Source organism: Melanaphis sacchari, unplaced genomic scaffold, assembly GCF_002803265.2.
Source record: "Melanaphis sacchari strain LSU unplaced genomic scaffold, SCAv2.0 Contig122_pilon_pilon, whole genome shotgun sequence".
Lineage (NCBI taxonomy): Eukaryota > Metazoa > Arthropoda > Insecta > Hemiptera > Aphididae > Melanaphis > Melanaphis sacchari.
Window position 1 is genome coordinate 492,085 of NW_020270484.1, and position 16,718 is coordinate 508,802.

The following is a 16,718-nucleotide window of genomic DNA, read 5'->3' on the forward strand; positions in this document are numbered from 1 at the left end:
CTTATGCAAGAATATTTTGCAAGTGATTTGCAAGTATTTGCGGCCTATTTTGAATTTGCAAGTCCAAACATCTACCGTGAATCAAAACTGTGTTGGGCCAACTTCACGTAGCCCACCTACTTTGACCCAGAACTGAAATTGATATCAAACGAAAGCTAACGATTAGCAGCATTGTAAGCCCGTTTTAGAATTTGCAACACGGTTGACGGCCATATATTTAAATTGTGAAATTGGCCCACCCATTTGACCTAGAACTTTGAAATCAATATCAAACAAAGCTAATGATTAGCAAGAATTGCAAGTCCGTTTTAGAATTTGCAAGTTACTCGGACGTCCAGTAAGAGCTTTCAAAGTTTTGAAGTTAGCCCACCCAAGTCATCTCAGAACTTCCAAACAGGTATCAAATGAAAGCTAACGATTAGCAAGAATTTGCAAGTCTGTTTTAGAATTTGCAAATCACTCGGTGACGGCTATACATTTTTAAAATTGTGAAATTGGCCCACCCATTTTGACCTAGAACTTGAAATCGATATCAAACAAAAGCTATGATTAGCAAGAATTGCAAGTCCGTTTTTAGAATTTGCAAGTTACTCGGGCGTCCAGTAAGAGCTTTCAAAGTTTTGAAGTTAGCCCACCCAAGTTGTCACAGAACTTTCAAAGAAGTATCAAACGAGAGCTCACGATTAGCAAGTATTTAAATTCTTCATAACATTTGCAAGTCATTTAGGTGATCGTTATGAAGCGGCTACAATTTTTGAAGTAGTGCGGCGTGATGTTTTGGCCTGAAATTGAAGTGATTAAACGAGCTAATGATTATAAGAAATATTTGTATGTCACTATGGCAGCAACCACCGCTTTCATTAAAAAGTCTGAACAAGAAAATACTAATTTGAAAATAAATATAAAGGAAAATAAATCTAAATCAGCAGCTTTTGAAAAGTCTGTATATAACATCAACCTGAGATCCAGATGGTAAGGCATCAAATGATTATTTTTAGATATAATTGATTCAAACATTTTATGGCGTCTAATAAAAGCAAACAGATGTCAGATGGAGCTGATAATTTGTAGGTAGGTATATCAGTCGCATCTTGGTTACTAATGGTTATTATTCTTAAGTTTGTACAATTATATATCATCATCAAATAACAATTAATACAATATACAAATAAACATATTATAAATATAAATATATATTTTGTCGTCGATGGACGTTGGCTGGCTAGTGGCATAGGCATTATAAACACTGTGTTCAGGACTCAATAGAAAATTGTAGACTATGATTTTGATTTGATTTTGCTCTTAATGCCTATTTTTAAAGCGAGAACACAGAGAAAACACCTTTTCTCCCACTTAGAAGGTTTAGCAATACGTAACTGAACGAACTAATCATAGGATGTACTGCTAAGACAAAACACCATGTTTTTAATTACAAATTTTATATATAATATGTCATTTAAGAAGGTTCTATGAAGTAAATCAATTTTTTTTTCAAAAAATAATGTAAAAAAATTCAGATGAAATTAATTTTTCTATAAATTTTTAAAATACCTAAATGGCTACATGTATAGTTTGAGTTCGACAAAATTAATTTAGTAAGATCATATGTAATATAAGACCAATTTTTTTTAAAATATGATTCACAGTATAATACCTAATAATTAGGCATAATTAAAATTTCTGAAAATTAGAATGTAAATAAATACATTATAATAATAAACCTATAAAAAGACACAATGGAATGAGCTCGTACGGTTGATCACAATGTTTATAATTATATTTGTATTTGTAGACTTTTCGGAAATTATTAATTATTTTAAAAACAAAACTCACTCTGTCTGATGAAATCAGTTTAATATTTATACTCTATTGTATATGGTTGTCTTGTGGTGGAACGATTCTTATAGTTTAGACCCCACATTTATATAAGCTATTTTTGAAAATATATTACCAATAATAAAACAACAAAAGCATACATAATAAATATTCAAATTATTGTATTCATTATATCGCGATTAATTTTAACGAAGTAAAATATTTTCAATTTTATTATTCCAAAAATCTTTTACTCAATGGTCGACGACAACATCGTGAGATATTACGTATTGTTCACTATCCGTACCTCATATATTATTTAACGAATAACAATTTTCTGCACCATGATCATAAGTTTTTTGTTACACGCAATCGCAGGCACTTACAGGAGAAAAGCCAAGAGGGACTTGGAAGCTGTGACATCCGGCTCTGCGCCCTTGGACGTACTCAAGGCCCAGGAGATGATACTGAAAGAAATGGGTCCAGACGCGTGTGTCTATGAGAAAGTGTGTTCCGCGTACGCCGAAGCAGCTGCGCTTGCCAAAAAAGATCGCCGCAGTGGTAAAACCGGAGTAGACAGAATGGACTGGGAAAAAATTATCAGGTATGTGATTGCTGATTAGACACGTCATAAATGCAATACTCCCCTTCCCACAATAACAAAAAACATGTCAAACACCTTGATGAATATACGGTCGTAAAATAAATAAATATTTGGTAGACGAATTTGTTTACATAGGTAAACAAGAGACATGCAGTAATATTCATTGAGAAGTCAGCTTTCAATTGTCGGGATTAAGGGCAATCAATCAAAACTATATTTTATTTATTTTAAAAATAAAAATATGATTTTTTTTCTTTATTTTTATTTAAACAATACTATTTTATATTTTAAAATTTTGATTTTATGGGTAATTTTTAAAAATGTTGAATTTACTCTCCGTATATTAAACGTATATAATTTGTTTTCAGAGTATTTAATTTACAGACCTAAATTTTGTTATTGTGTAGTATTTATATTTTATTTCTTACTTTAAAAACTAAATTTTGATTATAATATCATAAATAAAAAAATAAAAAGTTAAACTCAAGTCTATTTCAAATTTAAAAAGTAGAGCTTTTCACATTTTAATAATTGCAAATAATAGTGGTTATTTATTTTTTATTTATTTATTTATTTGTTTATTTTTTTTTTTTTTTTTGTTATAATATTAAATTTTAAGTTCATCATAATATAAATGCAATTATGTTACGATGACGGTTTAAAATAAAGGTGGAGGTGAGGTTCACACAAGTTTATAGACCGATTAAGACTCTGAATACTCTAAACACAATTTCTGACCCTGCTTATGTTTTCTTGTGAAACCCCTTGACATCGTCCTTTTCCCTTCACCAGAGTTGCATACAAAAATAAACTAAAAATAATCTATTAGTACGTACTACGAATGCTAAGTACTTGTAGAGTTATCAATTTAACAATAATTTTCTTAGATATTAGTTACCTACCTATTTCTAAAAAGAAAAGAACATTTATATTTATATATATATATATAAATGTTTTTTTTTGTATAAAGATTTAGATTTTTAATTTTTTTATATCCCAATGATTTTTTTTTTAATTTGCCATTATAAAAATTAATAATAATTTTTAATGTTATTTTTTATAGCGGATACATGGAAACCGGATCAGCCAAAAAGAAATACTACATGTTGAGTGTGTTTCTGGGTGATGTGCTAGGTTCACCCGAGTTCTGTTCAAGAATCGCACGGAAAATCAACCGGTGCGATGCAAAAAAAAATTATCACCATTGATACTGCCCATAATATACAAATAATAATATTGTGTTATATTTTTTTTAAACTATATTTATTGAACATTATAATATGTAATTATAAAACTACGTGCACGCGCATAGTGTCGTCGTCGTATTATTACTATTATTATTATAATCGTCGTGTATTTCAATTCGTTTGAAATCTTGTCTAATACTTTTACAACCAAATCTGAAACTTAATATTATACTTAAACTATCGAACTGGCACCATTGTCCTAATGTGTAAATAATCAAAATGCTTTGTAGATTTATGTAGATAGAATAAATAAAAAATATATTATAATGACCAGACGTACTTAATTATTTTTTCCGTTTACAAATTGTATTTTTATGTGTTTTCTGGGTCAAAATTCAAAAACTAGAAACAAAAAAAAAACCGTTATAATTAAAGATAAATTGTAACGATGGACAAAACACTAAAGAATAGAAAAATGTCAACGTGTGTTTAAATGCATCTTCGTATTCGAAATAGGTAACTAATAATGATATATATTTTATATTAACATGACGACGACGTACGATACATGAAAATTTAAAAAATAATCGACTAGGAAAATTAATTTTTCATAGTCGCTTCAAATAAATAATTTTAATTATTTGAATAAAATATAAGTGGTCGTAAAATGCGGTTTTAAATTACCAAGACGCTAATGTTTGCTAAACCGTTTACAGTTTACCTGTTATTTATTTATTTACCAATTACCAGTAGACTTTTGTGATACAGTCAGTTTCCTGTCTAAGTACTAACGGACGAGCGTCACCAACTAAACATTGATCAGAAGATCGTAATGATTTTAGTCCAGCGGTTCCCAACCTTTTTAATTTTGGCGACCATTAATTTTGTAAGAAAATATTTGAGGCCCATCCATAGCATACGTATCTATATACGTTTTCATAAAATTATAATATATAACATAACATATGTCACATATTATATATATATATATATAGAAAGTTATTAGGAATAAAAAATTTAAAAAAAAACAATTGTTTATTAAAAAAAAAACTTAATTCAACTTTATCACAAGATAAACAATTTAATGTGATTTTTGACATTGCTTGTTCTTCACGAGAAAGTCAATATGTGAATTAAAACTCGTTACTTGTACACTTATTGCACACTATAGTTAAAATTGATTAAATATTATTATGATCAGAAATATAACGAAAAATATATAATAATATTATTTTAAATATATATAATGTTTAATATTATACCTATGGCTCGCGGCCCATGGGTTGGGAACCGCTGTTTCAGTCCACGACTTTCCTTATAAGATACCAACATTACTTTTTCGTACAAACATTGAATTGCGACTATCATGAAACAGTCAGCTCGTGACTTATTCATTATTATTAAATCCTAACGCGAACAAATAAAATATTATTTAATTATCGGTTCGTATATTAATGTGTATATTACCATCACTATTAATTATTATTATTATTATTATTATTATTATTATTATTATTCTGCAGTTATTGCATTGCAAGTTCAGTCGCAGTCGTAGATCGTAATTATATTATTATACGACTGCAATCATTGCCAAAATTAGGGAGATTAGGTTGTTTTTATATTTTGAGAGCACCGCTACTAATTTTTTTCATTAGAATTGGAAGACGACGACATGTAATTTATTTTATCACACATTATTTTTGTGATTTTTATTTCGCAAAGTTTTATTCGAATATTATAAGATAGTAAAACATAATTTTATGAATTATGTAACTCATTATTGTAATACTATCTACTGCGTATGAAAGATGGTTTAAAAAAATACTAAACTGTAAATGACTGTTGTTCAAAAATATTTCTTTTGACCACTCACAAGTAGCCGTTATTTTACTAGTAATCGATTAGCATATCTACTCGTATAATATATGTATTCAAATTAATTTTCTAAGGTTTTAAGGTATTGGGACTCCACAATAGTTAGGTTGAGTTCGATAATTTAAATGAACGGTTACGTTTTTCAAGAGCCATCTCTCTTTTATTTTTCCCGATTCCGAGCACTGAATACAATATTAAAACACTAGTACGTATCTATGTGTGTATACATTTATATGTAGCAGTTTAAAGTGTAACTACCGCCAACGATGTCATCGTCAAGTTATCGTATCCTATAATAATGATCGTCGAGATCTACACATACAAAACTGACGACGCACGTGCGCCGTGTCGCTCACAAGTGCATGATTTATGCCATGGTTTACCGAAACAAACTCGATAAAAAAAAATCAACAAAAAAATCATAATAATATATCATATTGTTAATTATCATTAATAACATACACTGTATCGGAAATATTATTATATCATAAATCATAATATGCCTCTAATATTAGATTGACGTCCGCCTAGCACTGGCGACAGTGTCGGCGAGATTTACAGAAACAATACAACACACATTATATTATTATGTTTAATTAGTAAGATCAAAGACTTCAGGCGTCGATATAAATGAATTATGTATATTAAATACTTACAAACTCCAAATAAAACTATAGTAATAATAATTATAATTATAATAATCATAACCCCCTAAAAACGTCGTTTGTCGTACGAGAGAGCATAATTATTAATATAATATAAAAATACATACGTATATTGTAGCGTGCATATAGCCTGTATTTAGGTATACCGCATTATGCAGACGTCGTACAATGACCCGGCACGTTAGAACAGTTCCGAGCGGACTTCTCGACTATACGTTATGACCGACGCCAGTTTAATATCCGAGATCACTCGACAACCGCGAAGCATCCTTACGGTTTATGAATTATTATCAACTGGTAAAAATATTCACTTTATTCTGGTGACTATAGTAAATATATTGTGTACGGTATGAGTGAAGAATAACAATTGACAAGTTTTAAATTACTGCAAGCGCACGGACGGTTTCAAAATAATATTTCTAAAGTTCTAAACAATATTATTATAATATATATATATATATATATATATATATATATATATATATTATAATAATTATATATATATATAATGTTATCAAAGGTGCTTATCAAACTCATTAGTTAAAAAGTTTATATTTAATTTTTTTAAATTTGCTACTTAAACTATTGTAATGATTATCCATTTATAGTCATCACGATTCACGCTTTTATTTTTTCCTGTTGTCGATTTTAAAACAATTAAGTGTTAAATTAATTAATAACATGTATTTACTCGTTATATCTATTGTTTGAAGTTAAAACAAATTCATCATCTATTTTTTTTATTTTATTTTATTTTTTTTTTTTTGTTTACTCCCTCAGGGGAGATGGGTATTACTAATGTCGTGAACAATTATATTTTATAAAGTTTAAACTCTACTAACATAATAATATTAGGTTTAACTAATTTGATTTTAACAATACCCTAGAGTTGAAGGCGATAAGCTTATATATTTACTCAATCTAATATTTTCGTAATAGGAATTATAATATACTTAATTTGGTGTGTTTGTTATTTCAAGCCAAATGTTTCTGCATTCGAGAGGGAATCGAATAAATAAAAATAATATCTTAAAATGACACATCTTCAAGACTAGGAACGTCAAGTGGAACATATATATTAAGAAAATTTAAGTTGACTAACTTTTAAACACCAATTATTGTAAACGACGGACACGAGCTCAAGGCCATGATCATGACACAGAAGATTTTAAGAAATCGTACTTTTACCCATATGGGTAATATAAGTTGCTGACAATTCGACGAAATCTGTAACGTAACGAAATACTATTTCGCACAATTATTATAAAGTATGTATAAATAACCAAGCAAGTCGGATACTTTATATTATAAATCGATCTTTGGTTATAATAAGTGACAGTAGTGACACTGTAGCAACAAACGATTTCCTAAGTATTTTCTTATCTTCTTATCATATAACTTATATATCGTCTTTGGTGCACATTACTATAAAATCATCAAATAGCGAACCTCGTCGCCGCGGGGCTCATCGAGTAGTTCTTTTAATTACATATTATATTTACGTTTAATTCACAAGACCTTTTCGTGCCGCCAGCGAGGAACTCGGAAAATCCCATTACGGAATTGTCGCCACGGTGAAGATAATGCTATGCAGAACGGCAGAAGGAAAGTTATATTCACGCGAATGATTAATCGCGATGTCTGTGGTTGTGTGCATAGGTAAACCGAGAAACCGGAAACTGTGCAAGTATACGCACACTGATGTAAGACGTGCAGCAGGGACGACGGCGACGACGATAAACGGAGAGGGGAAATTAATTAAGTCTTTGTCTGTCCAAAAAATACACCGCGTGCAATCCACCGCCGCCGCCAGAGACCACCTCCGCCACCGCACGTTTCCGCCGCTCGGTGGATAATTTTCTCTCCGCCATCGACCGATGATTAATGCGTTTACCCGTTCGTTTGACAATGAACACACATACACTCGCGGGCGCACACGTACATTTAATAATAATAATAATAATATAACCTCTTGACAGTTAATTTCGGTTGACGAACGCGCTACAGCAGTGTGTGTGCGTACAGGTCTCCCGACGATATTTCGAATAGCAATTAGCTTTCGCGCGTCACCAACCCCCGTGGGGCGCAGTTTCTACTACAGTCGCGTCGTTAACATTCTTATTTTTTTTTTACTCCTTCAGCTCCTCTTACCCTTCAAATATTAACATGTATGCCATACGCGTGACACTTATACAATATATGTAATGTGTATGCACTCACGCCCGTTTATGCGACTTAAGTTTTGACGATGTAGGGGTAAGCGCGTCGTAGTATTTTCGGAATCCGGAAAACTATAATAATTATCACGACAAACAAAATAGATTATGATGATGGCGGTGCAGGAAAAGGACATGAAGTCAGTTATAAGCCATGACATCCTCCTCACATACCAGAGCATACGGTATGGCCCGGATCCTGGTTCTCGAACTTTTAACTTAAATTTAGGACTTAAACAGTGGCGGCGCGTTAGGGTAGACAATGAGACATAGTCTACCCAAAAATCCCAAAAATATAAAACAATTTAATTAAAAAAATTAGTTATTTATTATATGATACTATACCTACTATATAAGTATTTTATTTGTTCATAATTTTATAAATAAAATGTTATTTACACTGATTCGTCTCTACAATGTCTGTGTGAGTAACGACTAACGAGTATGACTAAATAATAAATATATATAGTATAATTTTATTTATATCTTATCAATAATTATGTAATCGCTCCGTTGTCGCCGTCAAATCGGTCGAGACATATTGAATTGTGTCTCACTATTGATGACGAGGGCTTATGACATGGTAAACGGGGACGTAGTGGGGTATTACCAAAATTATATGCATGGACGAGACATGTCTCAACGTAATATTTTAGTAATTTAATTGCACATTTGCATTCCGATTGTGGTTAATGGCACACGTTTAATGTTTATCATTTTTTTCTTAATGAAGTGATATACATTTAAAACTTAATATGTCAGATATTATTGATATTATTTTAAATAAAGGTCTTGGTTCTTTTTCGCAACAAAACAAAATCGGCGAATTAATTTAAATTATATTCAAATATAGTTATTTTATGTAATTTACTTTTTTTTATGATGATCTAATTTTTAAATAAATTTTATATAACACCATATTATCTTTGGTTGTCTTGTTGTCTACCCTACGAAATTGTTCACGCGCCGCCACTGGACTTAAACTCAAAAAATATATACATAAAACTTGGTTACAAAAACCAAATTGTTTCACGTAAAATTTTACGTTTATGAATTTATAAATTTCTTAGAAATAAAATAGTGATATACTACATTAAAAATATAACAATTATATTACAATAATGGACAGGGCCTGATTAACCAATAGACTGAATAAGCTTCATCCTAGTGCGCCAATCAGCCAGTGTTAAATTGGGGACGCCACAAAATAATTATTATATGAATGAAGAACGTTTGCCTAACATATACTTCAACTAAAGGTAAAATTATTTTTTTAACTGTCCCAATGTATCAGAATTCAGCACATAATATTAAATTTTTATTATTAAACTTACGTATATGGAATACGAGAAAAAATAATAAATATAATTTAAAATTAAGTATTTGCGATAACGTTTTATTACGTCTAGGTCGTAATAATTAATGTGTTTTATGATAGCCGATATTGGGTATTTCTGGTTTTACTACAGGAATAAGTTAATACGAAGGCCCTTGCAATTTTATTTATTGAAAGTGAGTTCACGAAAAACATTTCTTTTGATGAAATAATGAAATCTTTTTCAACGTTAAAATCAAGGAAAAAAAAACTTTTTTTAAATTTAAGTGTAGTGTAAAACAAAAACTTATTTTTTAATGAATAATAATCAGTTCAATCATAAGTTTTAAAATTTTAAATACTTTTGTATATTATTTTATCAAATATAAAAAACATCTAAACATTCTAAACAAAATAAAATAACATAGTACGATGGAATTGCTGAACACGATACACGCACTAGAACGTTTCCAATTTATGTCATTATGTTATATCAACTTATATGGTGCACATTTATAATTTTGTTTAATGTAGCTTAATAATTAAAATATTATTATACTCGTATGAAACACTTGAACATTGTACCGGCGGTGGTTGTGTATCATTACGCGCACATTACTCATCATTATTATACTCGTACACTACTATCGTGCAGTACACATAATATTGTAATATATTATATTGTACCACAAACCCTTTACAACGCAGTAACGAATTTAAAGCTCGTTTAAACTACTTAACAGTCGTTTTGCTCTGCACACGAAATGTCCGGCCGATTATTACCGATTCTTAAACACGACAAACCGCGTACGATACGGTAAACATATTATTAGATACTTTAGTTTTATTCCGCAACATGCGTAATACACCGACACTATGAGGGGACCGATTGTAATTTTTTTTGTTCTACTATTCCGACACTCGCTCGCGTAACTGTATTATTGAACGCGTGTTTTGCGAATGTTTTTAATCGGTACGCGTTAACTGCACATAATAATAATTATTATTGTTGTTGCGCACCAACCGATCTTTGTACAATATGCATGAACACTCAATACGGGGCGCTTAATAAACACACGGAAATTCGTTTTTATTTTTTTACGCGTAAGAAAAACCAAGTACCTACAATAAAATAATCATAAGTTAAAAAAAAAAAAACAACAACAAACAAACGAAAAAGTTAGGTTAAGTTGAGTAAACCTAAAACCGTACTGAATGAAATTTGAAAGTTTCGTTTTCTGTAACACAAAACTATATAATAGTAGGTACCTGTTCTTAGCTCGATTTGCTATTTATTCATGATTTGTCGGAAAATCTTTCGTCTGTGCTTCAAACAGTGTAGGTTTATTGCTTTACCGTGGTCAATAGCGTTCATATAAATACGTTTATATTTTTGCGCGTCAAATCGACATCGACGGCGACCCAAGTGAGATAACCTCGGCGCAAAATTATATCGTCGAGATCTAGGGGCGGTTTTTTTTTCGTTTGCGTGGGTGGACGCGCGTCTCGAGCACGGTTTAGTGGGTGGGCGCAGTTTGGCAGAGGATATAAAGAGCTTGCGTGCGTGCACAACAATGACGGTGCGATAACATAACGTTATATGAAATATAATATAAATGGGCTTTTGACGAACGCGACAGTCAGAAGAACTGAAAAACCGAAAAGTTCATTTTTCATATCGACTCCGGCGGAGATAATATCATTACACAATGCGCACGACGACAATCCCAAATTCCCGAGACGGTGTATTATAATAATAATCTATAATGTGTAGTACACGAGTGGCGCGAAAGCGTTTGTCGAAATTTATTTTTAAAGCCGTTTTCATAATGCTTTATAATATTATTAAACATCGTATATAGACTTATTATTATTATACACAACGAACGCCGAGGCGCGACTGTCGCGCAACACAGAGAAGACGCGCTTCGCCGATGATTTACGACTTACGTACTTATAATATACAGTATATACACATTATCGTTGTACGCGAGCACGCCGAAAGACTTCGTATACGTTTTCCGCTTCATTTGTACATGTCGCGGTGTATTATTATAGACGTAACGCCGTACGAAGTTTCCCTCTGCTGGGGTAGGTTAATTATTATTATTATTATTTTAAAAATAATAAAATACGCATTATTTTACAAATACATCTGCAGTAGATAGCAGACGCGATAATTATTTTGTGAATCACTATTCCAAAACGTGCTGCTCTCTTCGTCTATTTTTCTTTTTCGACGTTTCCTTTTCAGACGATTTAACAGCATTCGACTTCACTCGCCATCACATTGTTTTACGGTGTAAACGTATAACGCTACGTAGAACTACGAACCACTGCAGGCAAGGGGAAGAGGTTTATTATTATTATTATTATTATTATTATTATTATTAGAATACAATACACACTGCAGTTATTTATGATTTATACTTAAGCATATTATTTAGTAGATAATATAGTCTTGTGCGTGTAGAATCGTGATTATATTTCCAAGATAAATCTCAGTTGAATTCTCTTATTCGACATTTTCTGTTCAGATGATTTATTCACACTAATATTATTGAGGGTTTGTGAGTATTAAAAGTTCTTAAAGCGTTTCTAGAAACGACCAGTTCTTATGTTTTGAGTAAGTACACTGTAACTCCTGTTAAATGATTTATTGTATATAATGATATCCACACGACTAATTAAATATTCGGTTTTTAAAACGCAATGTATATGTCGCGCGCTTGTAGTATGTTGCAAATAACGATTGAGGGCGTAATTACAACACGCTGTTAATTTTTAATTGATGTTTTGGGACCGGTAAAAAACGAATGGCAAAAACACGCCAAAACGTTAGATTCGCGAAGGCGTGAAGGAAAAAAATTAAATTTTAATCGTACTAAGACATATCGGACATAATAATACATTTTATTTACAACCGACTAAACATGTTTATATCAAGACGTTCCAAAACGATTGCCGCATACACTGATACACCTGTATGTATATATACAGTAAAATAATATGTGTAATGTATACAGCGGATATGATAAATTATTAATGAACGTGTTCCTATCGTTTTTATTATTTTTTTTTTTATTGCAAATATTTTAATTAAATATTTAATTTTTGGAACTTTTGCAAGTGCATACTTCAGCGAAATACTGTATACCCAAATATAGATATTTGTAACGCCACGCTCAGAGAATTTTTAAATTTTTGAAAACCCTTTTTTTAAATATTTATTATTTTTTTAAACGATTTTTCTTTTTAACCCCTACGCGCAATGTAGCAATTTTTCGTTCATCAGTACCATCCTTGTTTTGTTAGCTTTAGTATTAAAGTGAATTGACTTATTATCAAAATTAAAATTAAGAACAGTATCTATTTCTTACAATAGATATTTTACGGCACTTATTAAATCTTTCACGCTAGTTATGAGTATATAGATTTTTAATTTATAAATGAACATATCTAGCCATTAAGTTGAAATATTATAAAAATTCGCTAAACTCAAGATAATATTATTTAATTTTAGGTTTTATAATAGGTCAATTAATGTTAATACTAAACCTAATACACAAGGTTGGTACCGTTGAACGTAAATTTGCTAAATTGCTCGTGGGTCAGAGAAAAATTATAAGTAGTGCGCTGACGTTCTCTTAAATCGAAGCCGGTCAAGTTTTTGTTAATAGTAAGAATAATATTAAAGTCAAATAATTATCAAAAAACTATAACCAATCAGATATTATACTTATTATTTAAATGAATATCAAATGCATGCTGATAAAAAAGATGGCAATCAATAATAACAGATATGCCTGATGCGTAATTAATCAGCATGGATTTTAAATTTAACGATTGAAAAAACATTTTTAGAAAGTTCAAATACTTTATAAATACACGAATTTGAATTTTTGATTATTTTTAAATTAAAATATTCCAGCAGTTGATAAAAATAACATTTAAATAAATTGATTTTCTTCTACGTAGATATTAACATTTTTTATCCCCGACTTTCGGGACATACTATAGTCTTTATAATATAATATATTGTAAATGTACAATTTAGCCATTTTTAGGTGCCGTCGCGGTCGGTTATAATAATATAATTACAACGTTCAAGGACGAATTGCATGTATATTATTGGTAAGTACCAACGAATTCGAAATAATTGCCAAAACGTTTTCGTGGTACCCATATAATAAAAAATATTATAAACTATAAAGTATAAAGGTATCTCGTTGTGTCAATACATCATAATTATAATAATATGATACCTGTACAGACGTATATTAAGTCAAGCGTGCAACAGACAATTATGATAGACGGCAAGTAGAGGTAAGTTATATACATGTACCTATACATTTATATAGTTTTGTAAATTGTTGTGTCAGACAACCATCATATTAGGCACCCGAGACGATTATCGCTTCCGGTGTATCTATAATGCATATACCATAAGACTATACCTGACGACCGATTATTATTAAATTTGCATAATTTGGTTACAAAATAGCCAAAAAACAATTTATAAACCGTTTACGGACTGTATACATTTACACAAATACATATAGAACATGCGACTTATCGGTTCGTAAAACACGACTCGTATATGATTATTTATATATTTTTGCACGCATATGATACTTATACTTATAGGTTTATAATTACGACGAAATAATTAATCATTATTAAATAATGGTTTAAAATTAAAGAAAAATTAACCGTCTGGTTTGTATTTTTGCAACGTTGGATTCACATCAAACGTCCCTTCCATCAGTTCCATTCACCATCACCTTTACACACTCGTCCTCTTCGATATTAACATGACTTTATGACCTAGACCGCGGGGAGAGAAGTCTATACATATACAGTAAAACTCGCTTAAGACGCTTTCCCGCATAAGACGCTGTTTTTAGTCGGTCCCTAGACATTTCCTATATTAGTCAATGTAAAAACCACCTGTTAAGACGCTCAGTTTTTCTCTGTCTAATCGGGTAAAACGCTCTTTTGTTCAGCAGATTCCGAAGAAATGTTAGGTTGTCTTAATAAAATTGAAAACTTTCTTGCTGAAACGCATTGTCAGAACCTTAAACAATCAAAAATAGATAATTTTTTTAATAAACAATAATAAAATATGTATGTAATAATAATATTTTTTTAAATAAAATTCAGTAGCACAAAAATATAAGTATGTATATACATTGTAATTATAATTAATTTATAAGTGTATTTCCCATTAAATTATGTTTAATAATAAAAAAATAAACGCTTTCCCGCTTAAGACGTTCTAGAGAGCTGGTCCCTTAAAGAGCGTCTTAAGCGAGTTTTACTGTATATATCAACAATATTAGTTATAAAATATTAAAAAAAAAAAAAAAGGAAAACAACGAGCTAAAATAGCGGGCGAACTGCTCGTCATAAACAATACAATATTAAGGAGAAAAGTAATTCACAAAACACGTGGACCGCGGAGCTGCAGAAATCACCAGCGTTCTTCATCACACATTCACACGAACTGCTACCAAACTGCTACAAGCTGCCGAAATGGCTGACAGAGAATATTATATTATACTAACGGTTGCAACAAGTTTAATAGAAAAAAACCAAAAGTAATAATCGATGCCGAACTGGACTTTAGCGAACTGCCTTTTTCCGTACGAGAGACAATGCACACGAACTATGCACGAGAACAATAACATGGCCAACTGTTCCGCGTAACGGCGTATATCGTTGTCTCGAGCTAGACCGTCGGGGGGTGGGGGGTGGAGGAAGCGTCCTCCACCAGTGCCATCGACGACGGGCAGTGGGCACAGTCGCCCTAGCATACGATGACCAAGTCTGAACAAAATGTTTCCACCTCTAATCCAATAATAATTATTTGTTTATTTATATTATATCATTATATCATTTATTTTGAAGGAGCATATTATTGTTGAACTATTATCAATACCTCGAGGTAAATATTATTATGTGTATTATGTAACATAGATAATAACTATGATATAGATATTAGGATTACATTGTACCTATTGGCTATAAAATTAAATATTAATACCTACTTGTTAAAGTAGAGTTGATAACACACGATTGCATTTATGTTACTTAATTTTTTATTACATTTTTCAAGTCTAAATCTTCAAATAGTTTCAACAACACACAACCAACTAGTAATATGATACAAAATTATGCAGGGAAAATGTTATTGAAACTTGGTGAAATCGACAAACAAATCATAATACATGATATTAATTATAATTTACGTGGTTTAATTTCATTTGATGGTCCAGAAAGAGGTGATTTGAGACAAACACATGGGCATTATGTGGCATATTGTTTAAGGTCAAATCAACAGTGGGAGTCTTATGATGATACAAAAGACCAAATGTCATTAAAACCACCTCTTTATAAAGTGAATGTTGAAATTCTTTTTTTATACAAAATAATAGTATCAATAAATATTATTACTATTTTTTTTTTTTTTTTATTATTATAAACTGTTTTTATTAATTAAGTATATTTAATATTACCTATTCCTAAATATTTTATAATTTGTACCTAAAAAATATGAAATATGTTAAATATTACAATAGAAAGTTTATCTATAATATACCTACCTTATTAAATGATTTAATTTTTGATACCTATTAATTAATCTCCATTCTCCACAATGTAAAATATATCATACTATTGAGCTTAAGTTATAATTATTTAAGGTTTAGTATATTAAATTGTGATAAAACAAAGATACAAAATATACTATACATTTAAGCGAAAATATAATTTTTATTTTATGAGTAAATAAAAACATTGATTATATAATTTTGATTAATCAATAATACAAGTAAACAAATACAATATTAATAAAAACAAATGAAAATCGCTCACTTGGATTGTTGTATATCAAGAATCGAGTGCACTTTTTCATTTAACATTATAACATAATAACATATGTAACATTTGAATTCTATAATAAATTTTATTATTATTGCATACCAAAAATAATTCTAAGTGGATTCTGACAAGATATTTTACTATAATATGTGTATATTA

The 16,718-nt window shown here is 30.4% G+C and overlaps 1 protein-coding gene across 1 annotated transcript in view; it reads left to right on the forward strand.

The window, feature by feature from the left end:
* LOC112590914 overlaps positions 1 to 3,934 on the forward strand; it is a 15,139-nt gene extending 11,205 nt beyond the window's left edge. Inside the window, exons 2-3 of the mRNA XM_025334526.1 lie at positions 2,194 to 2,419; positions 3,483 to 3,934. Of these exons, the coding sequence (XP_025190311.1) occupies positions 2,194 to 2,419; positions 3,483 to 3,627 (371 nt within the window). The 3' untranslated portion in view covers positions 3,628 to 3,934. The remainder of the gene's footprint in view (positions 1 to 2,193; positions 2,420 to 3,482) is intronic.
* Positions 3,935 to 16,718: the final 12,784 nt, after the last annotated feature.